Here is a 27,235-nt window from a genome sequence, read left to right on the forward strand (position 1 = left end):
CACCCGATCTGCTAATACTTGGCCTCCTGAAGACATTGTGAAATAAATAATAATATGCACACACTTCATGTCACACATGAATCTTACAATCAAGAAGTGCGACATCTTCTGGGCTTCTCTTGTCAGCGGGTCAACAACAGCAAGGACATCAAAGAATGGTTCACTTTGTTGTGGTTCCATCTTTATAACACTGCAACAATATCCAAAATACAAAAGTAAATTAATTGAAAACAAATTGAAGAATTGCTGAAAAGCATGGTTTATGGCTCTAAATACCAAATGTTTCCGACCGTTTTTAGAACTTTCAATGGTAACTTTGGCTGCATCTATATTTGCTCATTCTCTTCGTTTTGTTGGTAATGCAAATAATATTTTATAAGTATAACAATGTATATGTATATCATGATTGAAACCTTGCAGTTAATTTGGTACACTTTCGCACAGGGTTTTCATTCCTAGTGGGTTAAAGCAGATAATATTTAAGAGTTACATAAACTCCTTAGTTGCTGAGTCTTTGCCATCCCTGTGCGGAGCCCGTTTTAGATGTTTGGGGCACTGCGCCCTTTAGCCTTCATAAAGTTTTTTCACAAAAGGTATCCAAGCCAAATTTGCATCCTTTTCCCCACATTTTGGGAATTCAAAATATATTGCGGGTTTGTGAAACCAACAAAATGTCCAAAATAGACTACATAGTTAGTTTTCTTTGGGAAAAATGACAAAAAAGTGCAGTGCAAGAAAGCGTATGTTTTATTTTTATCCTACAAGTAGCATCAACAAAAGGTGTGCTGTACTGTTGTAATGAAACTTGAGGGGGGTCCCCTGCAAGGCCCCCAGGAGCTTGGTCGGCCCGCACCCTAGGGGCTGTGGGGGCCTGTGTTATGCCACTGAGAGATTGTTTTGTTCCTGAAAGCTGAGAATAAAGCTAAGAGGTAAAAGAAAACAAGCATTGGCAATGAAATCGGTCTCGCCTTTGGGACCTTATATGTATTTAGCTATGCAGCACATTAGCCTGGGTGCTGAAACAGCTACTGTTCTTTAACATGGTGGAAAGTAAGAACCAAACTGCGTGACACACCAGGCATGGGAACACATGGAGAGAAATATTGCCTTTCAGCGGGAAATGGTATAGTCCAAAGCCGTTTTCAATATAAAATCAGGGCCTTCGGTGGACATATTACTGAAAATACAAGATTTGAAAAAAATATCAATTTATACGGACTGGAATCTAGAGAGTGCTAAAGTGATTCTCGTACTTTACTGACCTCTGCTGGTTGTTTTCTATCAAGAAAGTTAAATAGAGGCAGTTGCCAAAAAAAATTAAAAAGAAAGTCTCTCAGCAGAAAGCAATTCTGGTATTTTCCTGACCTCTACTGGTCCTTTTTTATTAAGACAGTTAAATAGAGGCTGTTGAACAGAAAAAAAGTCCCAAAGTGGAAGCAGACAAGTCCTAGAGTTGATCTCCAGAGCCCACAAAGTACATACACATATAAATATATACTGATATATAAGTATATAATAAAGTATATACACAAGGTCTCGAATGCTCGACCTAAAAAAGACGTTACCACAGTTTTAGCAGTCTTCTAACCAGTCGTTAATTGTTCCTGTTTTCTGTGGGTTCAATCTACTTGCAGTCTGTGGTGGAAACAGGTGTGAAACCCGTGGGATCCTGACAGCTATACATTTCTGAAAAGAAATCATTTTGAATTCTGCTAGGAGTCATTTGTGTAGATTGCTCATGGTTTTCCCAAAGAAACTAATCGTTGAAAACAAAAAGGAAAATAAGGAGAAAAATTGTGCGATTAACAACGTTTTTATCTGTAATTTCTTGCTCTGATGGCCAATTTTAAAAAGTTACCTACTGTCACATCCATCAGACACTTTTGTTCACAGGAATGGTGCTTGCTGGTTGTTTTAAAACAAATGGTACTCATAGCCAATAACTGAGTTGCAGCTTATAATGATTCTGTTATTGTCAACAAGATGTGCAGCAAATTATATGGTAAAGTTAAAGGAATGAAAAATGTATATGAAAGAAACATGTATTTTTTAAATGTGCGTAAGACACTGAATTTAGAAATAGTAGCCATATGTACACCTCTGAAATTTGGGGTTACCTATACTATTGTGATACAGAGGGCATTTTGCAAAATGTGTACTTTCTTGCACACTGGCATACATTTGGAAGCCAAAAATAGAAAGAAATCCAATTGGTAATAACATATATTCTACTGTTCTGTGTGTCCACATTTTTCCAGATAAAAATGGCAGCTCACTTGCATAGGTGGGCCTACAGCCGTGACGGCAGAGGACCCAAAACGCAGCGTGGTCCACACTGCAGCAGTTGAAACGCAGCAGCTGTCTTTCCATTGCAGGTGAAGTGGCTGCACGTGTGTAACCTCCCTAAGGACATCTACGTTAATTGCACCACCCACTTGCAAACCATGCATAGGTGGCTGTCCACACTGCGTACTTTACAGGAAGAGGAGTAGCAGAAAGGGAAGAGACTGAGCCCATGCATATCCAAAGCAGTTGCTACTTCCGCCTTCACCACACCAACTAGCCACACCACTCATGAACGTCTTGGATAAGTACAACCTGCTTCAACCTACAGCTCAAGGCAAGACTGCCAGTGGTTATGTGGACATGATCATATCCCAACATATTAAGAACATGACAGAAAACCAAATGTGCAGACAACCCTAAGCAATTACCAGTAATAAGAAGGAAATTAATTTAAAAAAAGGTTTCATTCGATAAACCTAAGTGTACTTCCACAGTGAATAACATTGTGTTTTTATTCCTTGAATAAGAGTTTTACATTTGTCCCACTTAATGTGCCATAGAGTTCAAACACGCGTTGCTCATATACGTTAGGCATATAATCCTTCACAAATCTCTGATGCCTTTCAGAGTAGATTAATCTGTAGAAATATTTTAAACAAAATAAAAACAAATAATACAAACATTTTTGTTCTTTTACTTACCTAAAGCGCTCCTTAAAATCCTTGATGTTTCGTCTAGTTTCTCCTTTAGGTAGGGAAGACAGAAGTGCATCTACTTTCAAAACCATATCACTGCCGCTATAAAAATATAACAGAAAATAAAATCAATATCATTTTCTGACTGTATTTTTTGAGCTTGCTAAATCCAATTTAACAACTGTCTTGACCAATATTGTATTGTTTCTGAGCCCGACGTATGCGAATTGTCCCATGGCAGAAAATATACAGGCATTTAGTATTTTTGCATTTAATTAATTGGTTTTCATATGGAAAATGACTTCCCTTGTGAAGACTTGTGCTTCTCTCATGCAAACTCTCAAAGTTGTGTGTTCCAAACTCTTTCCTACATATCATCAGGGACATAAGCTCAGTAGCGCTGGGAAAATAGGCAACGGCACTGCAGTTGTTAGGTAAAAGCCAGATAGGTTTATCTTTGAGAGTACTCACCACATTTGCATGGTCCAGACACCTGGGTACGCCGACTTTCCCACTACTCTATTGCACATGCAACTGTATAACTTACACCTTCACACAGAAAACTGCAGTTCCTGACTTTGCTAATCAGAATCATACATTTATGTGCAGAACATACACTCTTTCTGCCCCAGGCCTGATTTGCGTGCGAAAAAAAAATAGGATTACTGCCTATAATGGTGTTCGAGCAGATATGCTAACAGTTTTACACTCTTGGTAGCTCTAGTAACTTTAGTTCATACTTTTCTCTTTATTAAGAACTTGTATGAACCTTAACTTAATGATAAAACAATTCAAATAAAATAGTAGATATCTAGGGAATGGGGCTTCCTATTGGCTAGGGTATGCCCCAAAGCCAGGCAGAACCCACCACTCTAGTCAGGGTAAGTTAGATACACACCTAGGATAACCTGTACTCACCCTGTGGTAGATTGGCGCAGAGCAGGCCGGCTTATCATAGGAGGCAATGTGTAAAGTATTTGTGCAAAAAAACACACACATGCACGCACGCACTCACGCACGCACACACACACACACACAAACACACACCCACACACACACACACACACAATGTTTACACCACAAAGACTCCACACAGGGTTAGAAAAATAGGCAATATGTAAAATAAGAATAAAACAACGAAAATCCAAAGAGTAGATTATGAGTTGTTCATTTTTAAATGAATCCAAGCAGTGCTTTTTAAGAATGTATGAGAATGTTGAAAATACAAGTAGTAATATAAAGCCTGATTTAGATGTTGGTTGATCAGGTCCAGCCATCGCTTTTTCGACAATCTTCTATTCCGCCCACCGACTTGGCGGTTTACTCACTTGATTTAGGTGTTGGCAGGTCCATGAGTGAAACCGCCAGTACCTCCGACTCCGCCAGGAATCTTCGCCTGCATCAACGGCACCATAGACAAAAGCGGCAGGTGGTGGGACTTAGGCCAAGAGTTCCGCAGAGATGATTATGATGTGCCATTCCGTCGAGGCAACTGTGGCGAGAACCCCTCCTACCTTGACTTGGTGGAATCGAAGGAAAGGAGTTAAAAATGTAAATGTTTTCCTGCTTTCGGCTTCTGTCTTGCACCCCCTCGTCCAGGTACCTCCTTTGCTGCTCCAACTCGACCACAACGCCAAACAAATCCTTTGTCGCCGAGATCTAAGTTAAGCCCTACTATGTATCGTGGGTTGACAATTGCTGTAGCGTCATGTATTTCTGTATTGCTCTTACATGCAATTCTTTTCTTAGGTGTCGTGCAGCAGTGTTAATTTTCCTACATATCTAGGTAAATTGAACACGCCTGTATTGACACTTAAAAAAATATTTGGTGCTCTACTCGTGGTGACTGTGGGTGGGCATTCAATAGTGTGTGTATGTTGTGTGAATGGCATGCAATATGTAACACAAAGGGACATAACACATTACCTACATATGTTTTTCACGCAAACATGAGATGTGTATTAGCACATTAATAAGTTGTGCTTACCAGCCTCCCCTCCGCGAGGAATTGACTCCGTCAGCAAACTACCACTACGACACAGCCAGCAGAATGGGAACATCTAAATCGGTTCAGCACAAACCCACTGACCTGACGGCGAAAGAGTACTGTTAACCAGCAGAGAAGACTGCTGCTGCAGCGGTCTACTGTCCATTGCAGCAACATTTAAATACGCCAGGAGCACCCCTGTCGACGGAGTACTTAGAAACCCAAAGTACTTCAATGCACAATCGTGAGGCGGGGACAAGCTGCTACCAGGACTGCTCAGGTCCAATCTCCAGTAAATATAAAGTACTTTGAGGCATAAGTGCGTGGCTGAGACCAGCCGCTACCGGGACCGCTCGGGTTTGATGTACTTTTAAGATACACTTTGGAGTCTGTTAACTTTGTTGCTCACGGGCCACCAGTGCCCCGTTCAAGCCTCTAGTGCTTGGAGTCAGCGTAGGCACCTCCGGCATCAGTCAACTAGCAGGCTTGACAGGAAGGTCTGTGCTGAGGGATTCCCTTGGTGCGGCGTAGAATCCGGCAAGCCTGCTCGGCTGATGGCGCCGCACTGAGGGGGTCCTTGCACTGCAGCAGTCAATCACGGGCAACAAGCAGGGCAGATTGTCGCACTCCGGAAAGGCAGCCTTCAGTAGAATAGGGCTGCTAAGCAAAACCTCTGCTTAAATCAAAAACACGGTGCACTGAGCCCAGCACAGTAGTTCCCCACACAAGGGAGCTTCTCTCACAGAATGGAGCACTTGGGGTTGTAAGAAAGCTTATGCCGGAATGGAGTTAATGAAGCAAGTAGTGAGGTCATTGGTGTCCCTGAGACCTGGGGGAGAACAGGGGGCATGTCAGCAAGCCCTTGAAGTCACTCTGGGATTTTTAGTGCTTAGTCTTCTAGCAGGACAGAGGTCAGCAGGCAGCAGGGCAGTGCCTAAGAACAGTCAGGCACAGCAAAGTGGCAATCCATCCAGCACAGCAGACTTTACTCCAGCAGAGTTTTGTTCCAGGTCAAGTAGTGTACTGATTTGATAGGGCTAGAACCCTAATACTGATACTCAAAAGTGCCTTTGATGTAGGGGATGACTTCAAAAGCCTTCTGAAGTGCACAAGGATCCTTTTCAGCATAGTCCCGGCTCCAGACTACCAGTAGAAGGTAAATCATCCCTTTGAGTGAGGGCAGGACACAACCTATTCACATGTAAGTGTGAACCACTTCTCCCTCTCCCAGCCCAGAAAGACTATCAATGAGCAGATAAATGAAGATGTATCCCTTGTCACACCCAGCACTTTCTGTTTTATGGATGTCTTGAGAGTATGCACAAAGTGCAGCTGTCACCCAGCCCACACGTGTATTAGAGGCAGGCTGCAGGCACACAAGCAAAGTTAATAGCAGAGAAAAGTCATTTTCTCTCCTATTTTTGACCTCATTTGTGTTATTTGTTCATGTGTTAAAAGTTTGGAACCAGAGCTTGCTCATGTATTAAGTTTCTTTTCTCCCCTTTTTCTGTGAAATGTGATGCCTAGTGTTGTATCATATATGTGATTTAAGATTAATGTTATAAATGTGTGGAATTTTATGTTGTCTACATAAAATCGTTTTATTGTTCACTGAATTATTAACATGAAGTGATAAAGTTTTGATGAAATTGAATTCAAAAACTTTTTACCAAATAAAAAATAAAAATTTGTTTTTTCAGTCACTATGAGTGTCATGTGTGATTGGTTGAAGGAACTAATATAGTAAGCATCAGTACTGGCAATCATGTTGTTGTTAGACTATTTAAAGATTGGCCTAGCCTTGTTGATTAGGGCCATAACCCTCTATTGTTCATACACTTTCTAAAACTGGCATTTCTAGAATGGTAATGGCAAATCCAACTTTACCACTAAAAAGAATTTATCATCACCATTACAAAGATACTAAACATGAAGTAGCTACTCCTTTCCAATCGTGAATTAAAGTTTAAAATGTATTTAAAGGAATTCCCAATGCTAGCCTATAGCAGGAGTAGGCCTTACAGCAGTTAAAAACAAGTTTAGCTGTTTGTCACAGCCAGGACATATAAACATTTGAAGTACATGTCCTGCCTTTTAGTTACACAGCACCCTACCCTTAGGGTTTCTTAGGGCCAGACTTAGGGGTGACTTGTAATAAAAGGAGAGTTTGAGGGCTTGGCAAGGTTTTATATTCCTAGTCTAAGAGGCAGTAAACTGTGCACACAGGCCTTGTGATGGCAGGCCTGAGAAAGGTTTGAAATGCTATTTGTAGGGTGGCACTACTAGTTCTGCAGGCCCACTAGTAGCATTTAGTGTGCAGGCCCTGGGTACACGGGGTACCACTTAACAAGGGAATTGAAAGTAGACTAAATATGCCAATCAGGTGTACACCAATGTCACAATGTTTGTGGTTAGAAGAACCTGCACTTTAGCACTGGTTAGCAGTGGTAAAGTGCTCAGAGTCCTAAGGCAAACAAAAAGATATAGTAAAAAGTGGGAGGCAAAAGGCAAAACGTTGGGGGGAAGACCAACCTAAGGATGACAGGTCTAGCAGACAGCGCATGTTTGCCAAGAACCCCTGTACAGCCATCCTGTGTCTCATGCACTTCCTCATCCTTCAGTTTAAAATATGTGAAGAAAGCAAGGAACAGCACCCTGGTTGTCATTCAGCATGCCTGGGTAGGCAGGTCATGGGTAATTGAGAGGAGTCCATGAACTGTGAGTAATTTTTCTTACTTTGAAAATTCTCTATTCCCCAATATTCAGCACTAACACTATGTGCACGGAATAGGACAGGCCATTTCACTGAGTGCTGCTTTCACATCACAATGCAGAGCATGTTCACTAGTACACATTCTGTCCAGAATGGAGGAGTTAACATAACCCTTGCAAGCCTTCTTTGAACTTGATCCTGATGGGCACAATCACTTTGGAAATGCATGCAGACTAGTAGAGTAGATGAAACACTTCTTATTTAAGGTTGCTCTGCTTACTAGCATCACATGATTACCAACAGAATTTACAGAGAGACCTAAAGAAAATCAGTGAGGAGGATTATAAACATAAGCTAAGCGAAATAAAATATTTGTATTTAAAGAATGGTATTTTACACAAAGGAGTCTGAATACATGTATATTTCCATTTACTGCAAGACAAGGAGGCTTTGCTACTTCTGCCAACATTTTCAGACAAAAGTGCATTAACACGTTATATTTATTTGCAGAGAGTTTAACTAGGAAAAATCTAAAGTGGCCTACCCTACAGAATCCCCTTGATATTCGTAAAACATCAATGACATTAGGGTGAGAACATTTAGATTGGCATTGTATAGGGGTATCTTAAAATAACTGACAGACAGTATGTGGTCAAATATATGGCTGCTAGGTTTAAAGAATAAATGGCAAGTGATGCACAACACATTTTAAGTTAATTCTTAGAATATATCTTAAACCAGAAAAACTGCATACATGTTTTAATGAAAATTAAGAATTTGGTCCAAATATTCCAAGGAGGCTGGGAATTTCAGGTGGAGTCACAGTGAATTTACATGGTGATTGTGTAACTGTTTCCTTGTGTGGGAAGATATTATTATTTGGTTTAACTGTCTATCACTGAAGGTATGATTGATTGTTTTTTTCTATGGTCATCATCATTTGTTAATGTATGTTATAACATGGTACTTATGTGTCAGTTTGAGTACTGAATTGCACTGTTATCAGATTCTGTCCTTCAAAATGTGAGTAAGTGTCAAAACATGTCTAATGTTGTAAAGAATGTATTGTAAATGCGTATGGCAGTGAAGGAAGGTAATATTAAAGTAGTGCATTAACTTATGAATTTCATGCCTTTCTAGGTTTTGTGCTGTCGCCATTGTTGTTAACTCCAGCCTTCTTTTCACCATTTTAACTTTAGAGTTTGCCTGAAATGTCATTGTTTTTATTTAGGTATGGCTCATATAATGGTTAGGGCAAGCAACATTCAAATATTTGTTTTGCTTGCATAGATATTTGTAAACATTAAATACACTTATTTAATTTGGTGCTTCCATCAGAGATCGTGAATATCGTATTGAAGGATAAGACTTGGATGCACACTATTGTGATGTGTTAAATTAGAAGTTTGCAAAGCTCTGTTAACATTTGCTTTATTGATGTGTTTTATTTGACATTTGCGAACAATAAATTTAGTTTAAAGATGTAGTATGACTTGTGCGCAAGATGCGAAAAGTGTGCTGTCTGGGTGGCCAAGGTGAAGTTGTTCCCCACACCAAGTCTGTTCATACCTTTAGTATGATGTTTGAGAACTCAGAAGCAGGCATGATTTCTACAGTTAACATAAGCTGTGGCCAGTTTATGTGTTTCATCCGCCAGGGTGACAGCTTTGCCCAACTAGTGTTTCTTGATTTGAAGCACATTATGTTTGTTTGAAACTAGAATTCTAGATAACGTGGTGTGTTTGTGTGGTATGTGTGATAATTGGTCCTAGCAGTGTAGGTGTTTCAAAGTTGACGAGTTGCCATAGAAGTTCTGAACGCTGAAGTTTGTTCATTTTCAGGACTCAATCGGACTTTGGCAAGGGTAATAGCCTGCACTGGATAAGTTTATAAGTTTAGTTTGATGTTCACCAACAAAGATGTATGTGAGTTTTGTACATTCAACATAAGCTGTGGGTTGTATGTGTCTGCAGTGTGGGTAACAGTTTTGTCCAGGTGAGCTACTCTCATGACTATTTTTTTAAATGTTTGTTGTCTACATTTTGATAACAAGAAGTATGTTTGAATGGATGATGAAATGTAACTTGGTGTGGCCTTGTATATTTGGGGATTATGAGAGTTGGTCTTGCCAGATACATATTGAGCTGATCGATGTGCTGCCTTAAATGTTTGCCAAGAATAAAGTCTTTTTTTTCCTGAAGGTTATATGAATTGTTGTGTTTGTAAGTGATAAGTTTGACAGTCGCCAAGGCAAACACAAACTAAGTTTGTTGATGCGTTAAGTGTAATATACACAAATTTTAGAGTAGGTCATAGTCACCTGTCAACGTCTGTGGCCATCGTGTATGTGGAAGGTGTCACAGTTGGCCCCCAGTTTCTGAATGCATTTTATTGAGAGGTTCAGGCACAGAGCTTCTCATATGCCCATTGTGGGTTTCAAAGCATATCGTGCACTGTTTCACCAAGGGATCAGAGAACATCCTTCCGCTGGTAATGGTGGCTGGCAGACTACCTCTCAAACTCTAAATAAGCCCCATGGTTTTTGCTAAACAACTACAAAACAAGCAGCTCAACATAAATTTGCAAGCCAAAAAGGCACGACTAATAGAAAATCTGTTATGTCAGCAAATACTATTGGACTTTCGTTCAATTGCTTTTGAATTGCTCGCAATGAAAATTTCCTATGATGACTACCATGGTAAATGCACAAGTGACCAGTTTTGGGACCCTTCTATAACTTTTGATCCACTGCAACAGTATAAACAATATCTAGCATGCTAAAAGGTAGAATTTAGAACTAAATTAGTCTCAAGCACACTCTAAATGGATCAAGGGGAGGCCAACTTATTAAGGATGAAGATTCTCAATTGACCGAGCTGTCAACCTTACCTACGAAGATGAATAATATGTATTTATGGAGAATACATCATTGATAATTGCGTGAAAAGGCCCCTTTTTTGCAAGGTCGTCCCCATATTTTTTCTGACCTTTCCTGCTATTTTTTTAGATTCTGCAACCTCGGGCACTCGTGTCCAGTGCCCAGTGTATGTGCTGTGACCCCTAAAACATGTAGAAGTTATTAAGCCCTCTTCATCCACTGGTCTGCTGTAGTGTCATTCAGATGTTGCTTCCGTCCACCAGAGCATATATCATACGGCACAGGCTCTGTCCACTTTAGCCATTTACTTTATTGACTGGGAGAGATGGCCTTCGGCTTTTGCACGAAGTGCACATCGATGCATAAGTAACTGCCTTCACTTCCAATGACTACTGGTGCAAAGTGTGCTTTTATATTCAATATTTGTCTTTTAGACAAACAAGTTACTTACCCTCAGTAATGATCTTTCTGGTGGATCCTCTGTCTAACTGCAGATTTGTCACCTTGTGAATATTCCCTAGGCGTCAGACTGGATGTAGAAAAGCTCGAAAGAAGTCCTTCAGCGCATTGGTAAGTGGCGCTGTGCAGCTCTGCACCAACTTCATTCGCCAACGGAACTGATTAAAGAGCAGTATTTAAGCACCCACCCCTCTCCTCTCCATGTTCGCGGATGGCAGTTTCTTTTGCAGCTTTATGTGTGCCATCAGATGCAGCGGTCATAAGTAAATTATGATGGCCAGTGTGTTTCCCAGATTGAGCCCTTTTAAAATGGAAAAAAAGTGCCCATTCCACTGAATATGGAGGTGGGATGGTGGTGTGGATTCTGCGATTAGAAAGAGTATTCACCAGAAAGAGCATTACCCAAGGTAATTAACTTGTACTTCTGATGGATAATTCTAACTGCACAATCCTCTCCTTGTGAATAGATACCAAATCAATATCTCCCAAGGTAGTGGGTATGTGGAATTGCTCAGCCCAAAAAGTCAGTCAGGGCAAAATGGCCAAAAAGCCCATCCATTAGGACCTGGCTGTCAAGGCAGTAGTGCCTGGTAAACTTGCGCACAGATGCCCACACTGCGGCCTGACACATATCTAATACAGAGCGGTGGTAACAGCCTTGGTCCTGGTGGAATGGGCTCTCAACCCCTCAGGAGATTGCTTCTTTACCATCACACAGCAGATTCTAATACAGAGGACTATCCATCTGGTGATGGGCTGCGTTTGCATCACTTTGCCTTTCTTTGACCCAGAGAACCCCACATAAACCCGATCGCCTATTTAGTGGCCTTTATAGAAAGTGGTCAACTCGGGCTGCTAAATTTTCAGACATGATGGTATAGACTGTGTAGACCTTAGTACAAGACCCAGCCTCGTTGCTGTGACAAAAGACCACCTACGAAAGGACAGTCTGATTGGAGGACATATGCTCCTGCCCAGATAATCTGGGTACCACACGTTTCTTGCTCAAGCCAGTGCCACACTGATGACTTGGCCCTGGACATTCTTGATATTCTTCAAAACTTAAACTTGAGGCAAAAGAGACAGTAGCTGAAAGGAATTCAGGAGTACGGTGCTACCATGTTAGGCAGAATGTGTCTCAGAGAGAGCCATCTTGGAAATTCCAACAAGCAAAAACCCTGAAATTGCACTTTCTCTGCAGTGACCAAGAGATTGAGCCAAAGTACTTCCCACTTGTTGAAGATGCCCTGTGCCAGCTACCGGTGCAGGTACCATTTGTGTTTTGCTTGGCATTACCAGCTGAGTTCGTCCACTCTGACATATAAAGATCCCGGCAGGTGCTGTACGATTAAGATGATGACCTGATAATTCAGCCAGGTCCAGATGTGCAGAGCCTCTTGACACAGGGTCCAGCATCCCACTCTGCCCTGCTTGTTGCAATACAAGATGTCAGTGGAGGACCTGGGCCAGCCTACTCTAGGTGGATGGCTGAAAGGCCTTCAACACCAAGCAAACAGCCCACAATTCCAGTAGGTTGATATGAAGCTGGACCTGTGCTGGAGACCAGAATTCTCTGATCTCCACCTCTCTGAAATGACTTCTCCAACCCAGTAGAGACGTATCTGTGACCACCGTCAGCTCTGGGTGAGACAAGGAGAGGAGTGTGCTGCTGGTCCAACTGTGGTTGAGCAACCACCACTGGAATTCAGAAGATTTCCCTGGTATGTACCCACTGAGACTTAGATCCCACTGCAGATCCCACATATTCCCATCTGGCTTAAACAGCAAACAGGATGCAGCAGGGCAGAATGCAAAAGGCCTTAGAGCCATCTGTACTGGGATCCAGTCCAAAGGTTGAAACATCGGGATCATGACCAAAATGTCCTAGACTAATTGCTCCAGAGGAAAGGCTTGAAAAAGCACCTTATCCAGGATGGATCCTCGATGGTACCCCTCCTGACCTGGACACTGCCTGCCATATCTCTGCCCACAGCCTTAAAGGGACTGTGGTATCTGCAACTGGTACGGCGGCCCTTGACACTGTATGAATGCAAACCCCGAAGTGATGTCACAAAAAGGGCAAAATTGGTGAGGATTTTTCCTCACCCTTTTTGAAAGGCCGAGGGAGCAAACAGTAGCTCTACTCTCCTTGAACGCCTCAAGGGAGGAGTCAGCATTCTCACCTGTCGAATGGCAGGTCGATGAGTGATATTTGGACTTCACCCAAAAATCCAATGGATCTCATCCAGATGTGGTACCGAAGTACCACGTTAGGGTTTATTGCTCTGCTTAAGCAGTCGTTGTATCCAAACCTGAGCAGATGAAGTACTTAGCCAAATCCAGGCCATCCTGAATGACCCAAGCCAAATTGGCCTGGAACCCGTCTGGGACTGCTGGCAAGATTTAGGCTACAGAATACCATAAGGCATGTGAGGGGCATCCTAAAAAGAAGCTGATGTTGACTGAAGTGCAGGCAAGGCTAGTAGAGCAAAATCCCTTTCACAAATACCTCCATCTTCGTTGACTCTGTCCGGTGGAGTTGTAGGGAAGGAACGAGGTTAACTCTGCTGATGGGGACCTACACCATCAGGATCTCTGGAGTAGGATGCTGTGTAAGAAAGGCTGGGCCACCTGGAGAAAGCCTGTGGCAACAAGCCACCTGGCTATTGACTGGGGGACAAGAGCATGGTTTGGCTAAGAGCCCATAAGGCTATCAGTACATGCCTTGTTAGAAGGAAGCAGAGGCTATGTTTAGAATTTACTAGGTTGCACAAAGTCTGTGAGGATGTTAGTATTGACTTCAACTGAAGGTAGTTTTAAATCCAAGACCTTGGCTGCCTTTCTAATTACCATGGCAAAGAACATTGATTCCTAATTAGAGGGACCAGGAGGGGACAACCAGTCCTGCCTCCGGGTGGGAGTATATCTTTTTTCCTGCCCGCAGGCACAGGGCCGGACTGGCAGTAGCGGGCACCGGGCAATCCCCCGGTGCGCCGCACGGGTGGGGGCTGGTTTTGGGCCCCTGGGGGCCGTTTTCGATATAGGGCCGTTTTTTTGCTAAATCGGCCCTGTAACTAAATCGGCCGAAAACCGGCCCTGGCAAAAAGCTTGGCGGCAGATCTGTCAGATCATTGATAAAATCACTGCATCATCTGAAATGACATTAATGATGACAACAAATCATTGATGACAACATTGTGCATGGCGTGCGCGCGAGTGATAGTTAATTTAGGGCACAAGCTGCAGTTACTTGAGATAACTTTAACTGGTCAATTTCAGAGGTTTTGTTTGTTTAAAACGCTTTGTTTTAACTGACATTTTCATCGTATTAAAATGTTCCTTTAACCTTGTTTTTTTTAGTTGGACATATATGAGTAACTCTGTATTTCATCGATATTATAAAGGAAGCACTCCAGCAGCAATGTGTCAAGTTTTAATTGGACATGCTTAGTCTGTGTTTTTTGGTTGCAAGTGTCTTGTTCATGAATGAATTCAGTTTTCTCTTTACACTGTTATAAGGTAAAAAATAAAATAAACAAATGCTATAGAATTAATAATAAACAAAGAAAACATACTTTGCTTACGTAATTTGGGCATCATTAAAATATTTTCAGAATTGCATAGACATACAGTCCTCTCATAAAATCTTAACAATACAATCTCAACAAATAAATTACCAACAATATTTTTCAGCTAGAATATTAAGCCTAAGTGAGCATGAGTACTGCCTCCTTCAAAAACAGACTCATCAAAGAATTATAACATTCTATATAGCTTTAACAGAGAAAAATAATGATGCTCTTGTAAGATCCTAACTATATAACCTTAGTAGGTACACTGTGCATCACTATTCGCTTGGGAAATATAATTGTCTAGATCCAAGTGGGTATTTTCTCCAAACATAAATCGGCCCCTAACAGTAAAGAGTTTGATATCAAATCGTCATTAGGATTTAATTAACACATTCTTAAATCTGCCATAATTTATTTCACAGCTGTGAAGAATTCATAGATACAAAAGGAATCTAACTAGCATTCAGAGAATGCAGTATTTTTATACAATGTATCAGAAGTGCACAGATAATTCCTGGTCCAAATGAAGTCCATTTGGTGCTACGGTATTCATGGATTCAAAGTTATTTTTGGGCAGAAACTATTTCATATTTCTGGGACAACAGCAAGTCATTGCACAAACAGTACAGCCTGATTCATAAGAGAATCGTTTAGGTAAGTGTTCAGATTTTTCTCTTTGAATAGCAAAGTAATACTTGACAGCTAATGCCATTCTTGCATGGTCTACCTTTTGAAGTTTTATTGAAACCATTACCATGTCCCCATTCCATTCAACCCATCTCTCGTCTTGAATGCTCAAAACTAATCAGTCTTTTAGGGGCCCAGCTTTCCTTTATGTCATTAGTGATTTATCAGGAATTTCGTTATCTATGATGAGAGTCTATTTTCAGGACCTTCCAATGACACTTTACTAATATATGTTGATTCTTTACAGTACCCCAAAATAAATCTCTTGCGATATACAGAATCTTCGACAGGATGGTCAAAGAGTAATTACTCACGTTTATCTTAACTGACCACATGTATGACTTTATGTAGTACCATCTGAGGCGAACCGCTCATTTTAAATGCTGCACTTATATCGTATTATTACCTAATAACTTCTTCCAAGCTGCAATTTCTTTTAGCACATAACACCTCTCCATAAGGTGTACTTAACTTAAGAGGAATGGGGTGAAACCTATTAGCATGAAGGGTACAGCAAAGGGGTTTCTCTCCAAAGCTGTAAAAATTGTATCTTTCTCTACTATTAAGGTAAAGATCTCCAATGACAGAATTGTTTATATTTTCTGTGAACTTTAAATGCAAGTTATTTACATTCAGGGAACTAATTAATTCATCTGCTCTCTGTTTAGTACCTAGCCTGATTAAAAATAAATCATCAATACATTAAGGTCACAGAATGACATATTACTGATCCAGACTACCTGCTCCCCAAACAAGCCCATCAATAAACTGGCCTTAATGAGAGTGACGTAGGTGCCCATCACCGCTCTATTTTGCTGCCTGTATAACATGTCTCTAAACAGAACAATATTGTTATTTGTACAAAACTTCACTACAAGTAATCACATTTCTGTATATATAACTTTATAAGTCAGGAGCTTAGAAAGTCTGCAGGCCATGAAGGCTGTAACCGGATGACTGCCATAATATCAATCACAACAATATTGTGAAAAATAAATATTGTGTCAAAAATATCGATTACAAAAATATCGCTTCCCTATACTTATAAAGGTAAGTGTAAAGATTATTGAAAACAAATATAGTTTCACACGAATATTGTTAAAAACAAACACAAATATCATTTTAAATATATATATATAGTTTAAAATGGTAAATCGTAAATGTTTTAATATATAAGATTAATATAATGTAAATTAAATTAATGTATGTTACATTTAATACTATATATAAAAATATACTTATATAAACACACCAATATACATACATGTGTTTACATATACATAACTATTACTACTATAAAAAGCATATATATATATATATATATATATATATATATATACATATATATATATGCATTGTGGGACTCGCATTTCCATCTGCAGGTCATGTGACATCACGTATTTTAACCAGCACGAAGCACTTTGCTTTTGATTAACTTTCCCACCTGTGACCAAGGCGAGAGCTGAAACGCGTAAGGAAAGGGGAAGGAGTGTTGCTGTCACTGTAAATAAATAGTTTTTATCACTGGAAAGGGCCTCGAGGTGTTTCTTCATTGTGCTGACGTTGGTGGGCTGCTCCATTCCCACTGTGTAACGAGGCCGCCCTGAAGGGTCGGGGGCTCCTTTGAATTGGAGAAATGTGCTTTGATATATATATATATATATATATATCTATAACAAATGAAATGCAAAATATTACATAAATTACCAAATTAAATAAATATTACAAAACATTTATTACAAATATTTTTAAAAAATGTTATTCAAAAATACACACACACACACACACACACACATATACACACAGAAATATTATACAATTAAACAAATAATGTCATATTAAAAAAAAAATACTAAAGTCTGGGAATAATAGATGAACTATTCCCACTCCAGTGTGTACAACAGTAGGAAAAGCGTTGGACTCTGGAAGGGTAACATTTACTATACCTGCTACAGTATTTGCACCAGTAGGTAAAGCGTTGTACTCTAGAGGGGTGAAATTACTTGTCCTACTCCAGTCTGTGCAACATCAGGGAAAGAGTTGGACTTCGGAGGGGTTAAATGTACTATTCGCACTCCAGTCTGTGCAACAGTAGGGAACGTGTTGGACTTCGGAGAGGTAAATTTTACTATTCCCACTCTAGCCTGTGTAACAGTACAGAAAGCATTGAATTACGGAGGGGTAACATTTACTATCCCAACTCCAGTCTGTGCAATAGTAAAGGAAAGCATTGACCAATAGAAAGGTCTTCACTTCAAACACATAACATACATGAAACATAACTGTGTTAATTTATAAAAAATATCAAACTGTTAATATGAACCTTATTAATTAACCCCAAAATATATGTATGTAAAAAGGAAAGCATTGAAAAATAGAAAGGTCAAATTTCTATTCCCACTCCAGTCTGTGAAACAGTAGAGAAAGTACTTCACTTCAAACACATAACATAATAAAACATAACCGTGTTAATTTATAACAAATATCAAACTCTTAATATTAACCTTATTAATTAACCCCAAAATATATATATGTAAAAATAAAAAACAATTAAACAATTAACATGATTTATAAACACATTAGTAATGTTCAATTAAACAAATGTTCATTTATTTTAGTACTTAACTTACCAAACTATACCTCAACAAACCCAGCAGCCCGGACCTAATATATAACTTAAAAAATTACAACTATTACACAATTTAAATATTTAATAAACGATTCAAATATTATTAAATTGTTAGTTAATTGTTAATGAATTATTAACTTAACTTCTCATCCTATACCCCTACAAACACAACAGTCCACACCTAATATAGAACTTAAAATATAAAAATTGTACACAATTTAAATTTGTATTACTCAGGTAAATAATTAATAGTACATTAATAATGTATTCTGAATTATTGCTAAATTAACCTCACTTCCTATATATACCCCCATACAAACCCAACAGCCCATACCTCATATATAACTTACAAAATATAATTATTACACAAGTTACATATTTATAAATTAATAAAATAATTAACAAATTATTAGTTAATGTTAATTTTTACTTAACTTCCCACCCTACACCCTACAAATCCTGCGGTTCACACCTAATTAACACCTTAAAAATATATAATTATTACACAATATGCATATTTACTCATCAATTAATCAATAAATTGGTAATTAACTTCCCACCCAATACCACTACAAACCCAGCAGCCCGCACCTAATATAGAACTTAAATATAATGATCACGCAATTTACATTTTTATTAATCAATTAAATAATTAAAAATACATTCATAACTATGCATTAGATAATTATAATTAACTTCAGACCCTACACCCCTACATACCTAGCATTCTGCTACCCTGTAAATTACTATTAGCAATTACATTAAAACGTATCAATCCCTCAACATTACAAACTACATTTCAAAATATTATTAATTATACAAACAAAAAGAAAACACAAAATTAATATATGAATTAACAGACAAAGATAATTAAAAAACAATAGTTTTTACAACTACAACTACATTATCGAAAATAATATTAACCACAATATTATTGGAAATTATATTACTTACCTGAAAAATGTATATTCTTGCCAACAATATTTCTGCATCACGATACTTTTGTATCACTATATTTGTTTACCGATATTTCTGCAACTTGATATTTCTAACACAATAGTTTATCCAAATATCCTGTAACCAATCTCTGGCCTTGACAGGAAGCCGGAACATATCGCCATGCCTGATGATATATTACCAGACTGTGACACATAAGGCAGAACCAAAAGCCACATCCAGAGACATCTTCCACATGCATGCTTGAATATAAAGCAATCTTATTTGTACATTCTACTAGGACCTTCTGTGTTTCATGATGCGTGTTGTGACAAGGGACAAAAGCACATCACACATTTTCTCTCTTTGTTCTCAGTCATTTCTGGTTAGGAGCACTAAATGCATTGGCTTCAAGAAGTGAGGGATGCGGTACCTGAGATTTTCCTCTCAAAGTGTTCCATCTTCCTTCTGACTTTTGCATGTAGTACAGACAGGACAGACAAATGATTAAATGAAAGTCTGTGGCGTTTGCAGTGCTCAGCTAGAGTCCGTCTTTGCAGCACTTTTCAGTCTGTCAGGGGTGTTTTTTATCCTGCCTTAAACGAATTGCCGGAACTAAGAATGGGTTCTTTGCTGCCTTTCTTCCACATGTGGTCCAGAAGAGGAGGAGTCAACAATGTCTTCTCTGATTCACACTCAAAAGAGAAAGAGATAACCTGGTTCCTCAACTTTTGACTGCAAGAACAGTCCAGCTTTGCAAGATACCTTCCCCATCAGGGTCATGCAAGAGACCGTGTTAGCGAAGGGAAAAAGGCATTGGAATCATCTTTCATAAATGTACTAATCTCAGGGAGGGAGTCCAACTGAGGTGCAGGCCCTCATACTGGGTCTCTATCTCCGTATCATCACAAGTTAACAGTGCAGGGCACCCCACATACTTTTTATCGTGGTAGTCCTTATTAAAGGGATTTATGGGGTATTTCTGATAGGGGCTAGAAACCTGCTCAGTCTCCTGAATTTTGAGGTGACTCATTATGAGAATTTACATAAGGGATCTGATGTACTCGTCGATCATCCTGACTCGCTTTTTAATGCATAGCCTATGCCCTACTAACAGATGTTCCTCTCTGAGGCATTTCCACACCTCATCGGTCTGACTGCCTATTCCCATTCTAAGAGTCAGAATTTCACTACCCTGTCTTCTTCTTTCATAACCTTTTTGTCACTTTTACAACTGTCAGCGTCATTTCCTCTGTTTGGCAGAGCCAGGCTTCCATAAGACCTCAAGGTAGAAATCACATTGAAAAGCAAAAAGATAAAAAATGTGACATCAATGGGGTTCACACTGATAGCTTTGATGTTGGAATGGACTAAGAAGATGGCCATTGGAGGGTCCTAGCTCCAGCAAGCACAGTGGCTTTGAGGCCCTTATTGCAGCTGCTAACATTTAGGGGCACACCAATTGCGGTGTTAAGTCCACTGGAGTGGGGAAGGACATCTGGAGCTAAAGAAGTTCTCTGAGGGCACATTAGATGATTCTGGAGGTACCCTAACAATAGAAGTGCTCTCATGCCTTGCAAACACTCTCCTGGAGATACTTGCATCCTGAAGAAAAGCAATGTTGGACTTTTTTCTGGAGTTCTTTGATTTCCACACCAATTCAAAATACATCATCCTTATGGCTCTTTCCTTTCTTTACTTTGCAAAAAAAAAAGAGAGTTGTTGAGCGTACATTTTTAGATCTCATGATCAGGTTACTGGTGGACCACCCACTCCCCTAGGGTTTGTTATCTTCAAAACTGTTCATCCAGCCGATATGGATTTTCCTTTATGTGCTCCAATGGAAATAAATACAGTCAGACTAGTAACCGGATGCACTCAGGTTTTCGATCCCTGGACACAAATCTGCAGCCAGGACTCATTAGATCCTGTAAACAAATGATAAAGAGAATCTTTCTTAGAGTGCTTCCTTGGGCTATATGTGCATTAAGAATCTGAGGGGGAAAGGCAAAGGAAAGGCATTACGGTAGAACGAGAAGGATTAGGTAAAAGTGAGCACAAATTATTTTAGAAAAGAGGCCTTTCGTCGGCCTTTGGTTTAAAGTCATAACATGGCCCACTATAGAAATATAGACTTGGGTAGTAAAATGTATCCGATTATTAGCAAGAGCTACAACTGGCTCCAGGTGATACAGAAGAAGCGAAAACTCCGCCCTGGACATTGACCAAATATAACGGTACACTGAGTTATGTTAATGATAGTAACCAAATTTGTGGTGATCAGAGTGCAAAAGTGTACATTTATAATTTATACTTGCTGGTTCTACAGATCCTTCATTAAAGATCAAATAGATAAATTAGGCCCCATACCAAGCCAAACATAGAACTGCTGCGAAAGCTTTTAATCATTCAGGAAGCTCTCTGCATCTTGGGCATGGGCAAGGTACAAGAAGGCAAGGTTGCTGGGCATGACTGAGCTCAAAGTGACTTAGGGCTTGATGTAGATCTCGGTGCACAGGTTACTCCGTCATACCGGTGTAAGATATCACATCTGTCGAAAAATAAATCTAATTATATCCTATGGGGCTTATGTTTTGGCGGACGGGATACTGCCGCCATTAATATGTATAAAGTGAAGGCTCTCCTCTCTAGCTCCCATAATGGATCAACTATCTGGGGCTACATAAATGTTGAAACCTTGTATCCTACAAAGGATAGGTTTTTGAAGTCTGTTTTCTCGCTGCTTTTGTCTGTGCCAAATTTCATTATCTATAGAGAGCTGGGCCTATACCAGACAGAGTGACAAGGAAAACCCCACCCCTTCTTTTATTGAAACAGACATTAGAAATACAGCTCTGCCAAGAACCATGCATAAGTTAGATTAACACATTATAGCGCTGGTTTCGGCATCACCACACGAAAATGAGATGTCACACGAATGCTGCTAGCACCTCAAATGTGCTGCAGCTCAAAGCAGTGGTTTGAACTGGGCAGCCAGTCTGAGCGTGATCCAGATTAGGTTGAGGAGAGGTGACTGGTTGCTAAAGGTTTCTCAGGCTGGGTTTAGCTAAGTTATTTACTTTAGTGATAATTGATTACATAGTAACAAAAGCTACCTCTGAGCCTATCCCTCGTCTCCTCACTTGAAAGAGTGTGCAGGATGTTTTCAACTTCCATGCAGCCAGTGGGGTCGGGGATGTTTCCTCCCCTACGGATTCAGGATCTGAAAGGAGGAAATAAACACCCTCCTCTCTCGTGCCTCTGTGAGAGCAAGAGCTGCTGTGCCTGAGGCTAGTCCTTTAGCCTTGATGAAAAGCAGTACAGGCCATAGACACTTGAAGTAGGGTTGCAGGTGGTTCTGCAAGAACTCCCAAAATATTCATGCTGGAGTTCCGAAGGTGAATGAGTGATAAAGATGCCTGTGAATGATGTGACAATCTGCTGGGGTATAGGAGTGTGAAAGGAAAGCTGTAGGAAGTAATTTAGGCTCCTGACACCAAACATTTAAATATCTGTAAATGACAAGTTAGAAAGCACAAATGAAGCACATTTATGTAATTCTGAAGTGTGATGGAAACAAAACTTTTAATAGGATAAAAACGCGATGTGCAAATAATAAATATTTACTGAAATCTGATTTCTAGACATCATTAGTGTGATATATAGTTGTGTCAGTACAGAACAAGTTACTTAACTTTAGTAGCCTTATCTGGTAGAGACTCTATCAAGCTGCAGATTCTTTACTTAGACTATTCTTCAGGAGTCCGACTGGATCCGGAAATTTTGCAGAGCTGGTAGGTGGCGTCATTCAGCTCTGCGTGTTTTTGGTGTCCTTCGCGCTGGAAGTGATGTGTTCAGTGCCTATATATAGGCGCCACCCCAGCGTACTGACATCAGTTTCTTTTCATGACTATCCATGTTAGAAGTGCAGAGCCACGAATAACTGACCACTGGTGGGTGAAGCTAGGGCCCTTAAAAAGGAAACAACCCTTCACTCTGAAATCCATAGTAGGGAGGATGGGTGAGTCAGTAAGGAATCTTCGGCTAGAAAGAGTCTCTACCAGATAAGGCATTACCAAAGGTAAGCAACTCATTAATCTGATAGAGACGTCTAGCTGCAGATAACTTACTTTAGAATACATATCCAAGCAATATCTCCCTAGAGGTGTGGCTGCAACACGGATTAAACTAGAAAGTCCTGTAGGACCGAACTGGCAAAATGCATGTCTCGCCAGACTGAACTGTGCAGGCAGTAGTGCTTCGTTAATGTGTGCAGGGAAGCCCATATTGCTGCACTTCCAGATATCCAGGTTAGGTATTCCGCAAGCTAACGTAGTGGTTGCAACCTAGGCTCTGGTAGAATGAACTGATAAACCTTCAAGAGGTTGCTTTTTGACCAATGCATACTATAGTTTGAGGCAGAGTACTATCCAATGTGAGATGGTCTACTTTCTGCAACACCTTTCCTTTTTTGGCTCTGACGTAACCCACAAATAGTTGATCATCCACCTGGAACTCTCTTGTGTGGGCTAGGTAGAACGAACATACTTTTTGATTCCAGTCAATGGAGTCTCTCCTTTATTTTAAAGGGGTGAGGCAGAGCAAAAAGGTAGGCAGGGTGATGGACTTGCCTACATGAAAGGGAGTTACCTACTTCAGTAAGAAGGGTGCTCTAGTTCGAAGGACCAGTTTGTCTGGGTAGATGGTAAGGAACAGAGGCTGAGATGATAGAGCATGTAGGTCATTGCCCTCCGGGCTGATGTTATCGGTACTCGGAAGGCTGTTTTTATGGTAAGTAGCCAGATAGGGCAATTGTGTAACAGTTGGAAAGGAGCACATATAAAAAATGTGGGATCTAAGTTGAGGTCCAACTGTGGCATATTGAAAGAAGCTGGAGGAAAAAAAATTTGTTGAAGACCCTTGAGAAACCGATTTACAATAGGAGATTTGAAAAGAGGCGGCTGATGTGCCAACCGCAGAAATGCAGATATGGCAGATAGATAACCTTTCAATGCGACCAACGCAGAGCCCTGCTGGGCTACAGTAAGAATAAGCAAAAAAACTCAGAAAGAGGTGCAGATAGAGGGTCAACTTGCTTATCTGTACACCATGCCACCAACTTGCTCCAACGTCCGGTGTACACCGTTTTGGAGGAGGAACATTGCAGACTTCAGGTGGAAGGTCTAAAACTGTCAACTGTAGCTGCTCAATCTACACGACTTAGGTTTGAGTGCCGAACCCTGCCTTGTTGCTGCGACAGAAGGTCCTCACAAAGAGGGAGCCAGATCGAAAGACCGGTAGTTATAGTCAATAGCTCAGCATACCAGACTCTGCGCCCAATCTGGAGCCACAAGAATGACTTGGGGCCGGTCATTCTTGAATTCTCTGGGCAGGAGTGTTATTGGCAGAGAGGTGTACAAGAGGCCTGAGCTCCAGTTGAGAAGAAAAGCTTCTCCGAGAAACAGCAGCCTTAGAAACTCCAGCACGCAAAACTGCTCACATTGCATGTCCTCGATGGAGACAAACAGATCGAACCTAGGTTCTCCCCATTCTTGTGAGAGACTTTGCACCACCTCCGGTTGGAGATGCCATTTGTGATCTGCTAGGCTTCGACGACTGAGTTTGATGGCTCTAGCATTCAGAGAGCCTGCCAGGTGTTGCAGGCTCATGATCATAAACACCTGTAGCAGCATTCCCCTGACTGAAGAAAGACAGGCCTTTAAAGCCAACGGGATCGCTCCGAGCTCCAAAAGGTTAATGTGGAGTTCTCTGATCTCCACCTCTCCCAGATGGAGGCCTCAGACCAGAAGTGATGCATCTGTCACTACAGTCATCTCTGGTTTGGGAAGGGGGCGAGGTCTGCTACTTACCTGATCACAATTCGTTAGCCACCACTGCAGGTCTTTTGCAGTTCCCTCCTAGATCTGGACCATGTCAGAGGCATTCCCCTGATGCTGTGCCCACTGGAACTGTAGAGCCCTCATATGCCAACGGACGTGTCACAAGTAGTATGCAGGAGGCCAGGACGCACAAAGGATTAAGTCTCACTGAAATCCAGGATAGAGGCAGATACATTAGTATCATAGCCTGAATATCCTGGACCTGCAGCTCGGGAGGATAGGCCCGAAACTTAATTGGGTCCACACAGCTCCGATGAAAGTAAGCGTCTGTAAGGGAGTCAGTTGTGACTTTGGCACGTTAATAATGAACAGCAGCGAGTGCAGGAGGTTCACCATAGTCTGAAGGTGGCAGACAACTACCTGGGCATGTCTGCCTTCAACAGTCAATCATCGAGTTAGGGAAAGACTGGAATTCCTGACCTCCGCAGATGAGCTGTAACCACCGCCATCACTTTTGTGAACACGCAAGGGGTGAACGGGAGCACAGCAAACAGAAGGCACTCTTGACCGACTGTGAAACGCAGGTAATGCCTTTCAGCTGGCAGGATGGGGATATGTAGATAAGTGATAAGTCCAGCAATACCATCCAGTCTCCTGGATCTAGGGCAGACTGAACGAGTGTGAACATTTTGAATTTCACCTTTTAAAGGAGGTGCTTAAAAATGCACAGGTCTAAAATAGGATGCAGTCTTGTGTCCTTCTTGGGAACCAGAAAGTAGCAGGAATAGCAACCACGACCTACTTCTGATGTTGGCAACTTCTCTATAGCTTCCTTGGTCAAGAGAGCTAGCACCTGCTGACAAAGCAAGTAGAGGAGAGGACGTCCTTCGTCAGCTTGTAGTAGGTAGGTAGCATGGGTGGCGAGATTGGTCACAAAGGGGAGGGAGTATCCCCTTTGGACTAGCTGCAAAAATCAAAGGTCAGATGTTATTGACCTACAGTGGTGCAGGTAATGGTGTATTCCTGCCCCCAGATGGATGCCCATGGTGGTCGAAGGCCATACTAAAGAGGTTTGGAGGCTGCGGGTGCCGGGAGGGTTGGTGGACTTGCTCGACCTCTGGCTGCCTGTCCAATGTGGTATATGAGAACCGCGTCCTCAGACATTAAAAGACTGTGCAGTTTGATGGCGGTGGTGGCTGGGCGTGGCAGACGCAGTTTGAAGCCCATCCTGTGGCCACAACAAGGGTGGAAAGAGGACTGGGGTTAGGCGAAGGGCAATGCAAAGGCCCATGGATCTGGCTTTAGCTCTGCTGTCCTTAAAGCACTCGGGCTGAGTCCACCCTTTCTGCAAACAACCGAGAGCCATCAAAGAGCATGTCCATGAGCGAGGCCTGGACATCCCCCTAAAAGCCAGTGGTTCTCAGCCAGGCATGGCACCTAAGGGCCACTGACAATGAAATCGCTCTGGCCAGTGAGCTGGTTGTAGCCAGCCCACATTGAATGGTGAACCTGGCTGCATCCCTCCCATCAGCAATTGCTTACGAGAGTATAGATCAGGCATCTTCTGAGACGATGGGTAGCACTTGTGCAACTGAGTCCAAGAATGTAAGGGACTATCGGACCAAGAGGCATGCGGTGCTCACCCACTATAGTCCCAGGCTGGAGGAAGAGAACATCCTCTTCCAGAAGGTATCCAGCCTTTTGGACTCCCTGTCTGGTGGAGTGGAAAGGAATGCACCAGAGTTAACTTTGGAGGTGGAAGCCGGGAAAACAAGCTTTCCAGGAGAGGGTGCTGGGTGAGGAAACTGGGGTCCCCCAGGGGCAAGGCTATGGCAGCAGGCAATTGCCCTATGCACAGGAGACCCTGTGCAGGGATCGAACCAGGCCCAAGTAGGAATTCAGTAAGCACTTCATTGAATGGGAGTAACAGTTGGGGCAACTCCTCGCTAAAGCACCTCTGTCTGCCACTGAAGCTAGTGTAAGGGGCGAGACCAGGCCAGTGTCTTGGGAAGTGTCCAGTAAACTAGCATCAGCCAGATCCTCATACCTGTTCTTTTCTGGATCTTCAAATCCATAGGGATCTACAGGCCCCGTCCACTCCAGGCCTTTTCATATGGATAAGGCACTGGCTGTGCCATGGGAAGTCTGCCCCCTGTCGGCGGCGGAGCCGGCGTTGACAATGCCCACCGGCTCCATGTCGGAGTAGGGGATGGCATCGGCACTGGAGCAGGAGCCAGGGAAGGTCAAGGTGGCTCAAATCTAGATCCATCAATGGATCCAAGGGGCCTGGCTGGCACCAGGAGCTAACCCGCCGGCGGAAGACCAGTAGGAGCCTCACGAGGTGCTTAGGCGCTCTAGCGTGGATAGTCTGCCCAAATATGAGGTGCATGGTCTCATAAAATTTGTTTAACTAAGCGGAGGTCACTCCGGTTCCTGGAAATTCTGGGAGGTGCGGATACTACCCAGTAGCAGGCCCCACCATAGAGCTAGGCCTTGAATGCAAATGCTCCCTCATCTCGTCGGATGACTGCAACGGACATGGCGAAGACAAAA

General features: G+C 41.5%; 1 protein-coding gene across 2 annotated transcripts in view; it reads right to left on the reverse strand.

The window, feature by feature from the left end:
* Positions 1–27,235, reverse strand: part of UGGT2 (UDP-glucose glycoprotein glucosyltransferase 2) — a 1,472,699-nt gene that overhangs the window by 478,049 nt on the left and 967,415 nt on the right. For both annotated transcript variants that reach the window (XM_085622547.1, XM_085622546.1), the window contains 2 exons: positions 2,988–3,083; positions 88–190 (listed from right to left, as the gene is read on the reverse strand). In XM_085622547.1, coding sequence (XP_085478673.1) covers positions 88–190; positions 2,988–3,083 — 199 coding nt within the window. The remainder of the gene's footprint in view (positions 1–87; positions 191–2,987; positions 3,084–27,235) is intronic.

The sequence above is a fragment of the Triturus cristatus genome, chromosome 8 (assembly GCF_964204655.1).
Source record: "Triturus cristatus chromosome 8, aTriCri1.1, whole genome shotgun sequence".
In the NCBI taxonomy this organism is placed as follows: Eukaryota; Metazoa; Chordata; class Amphibia; order Caudata; family Salamandridae; genus Triturus; species Triturus cristatus.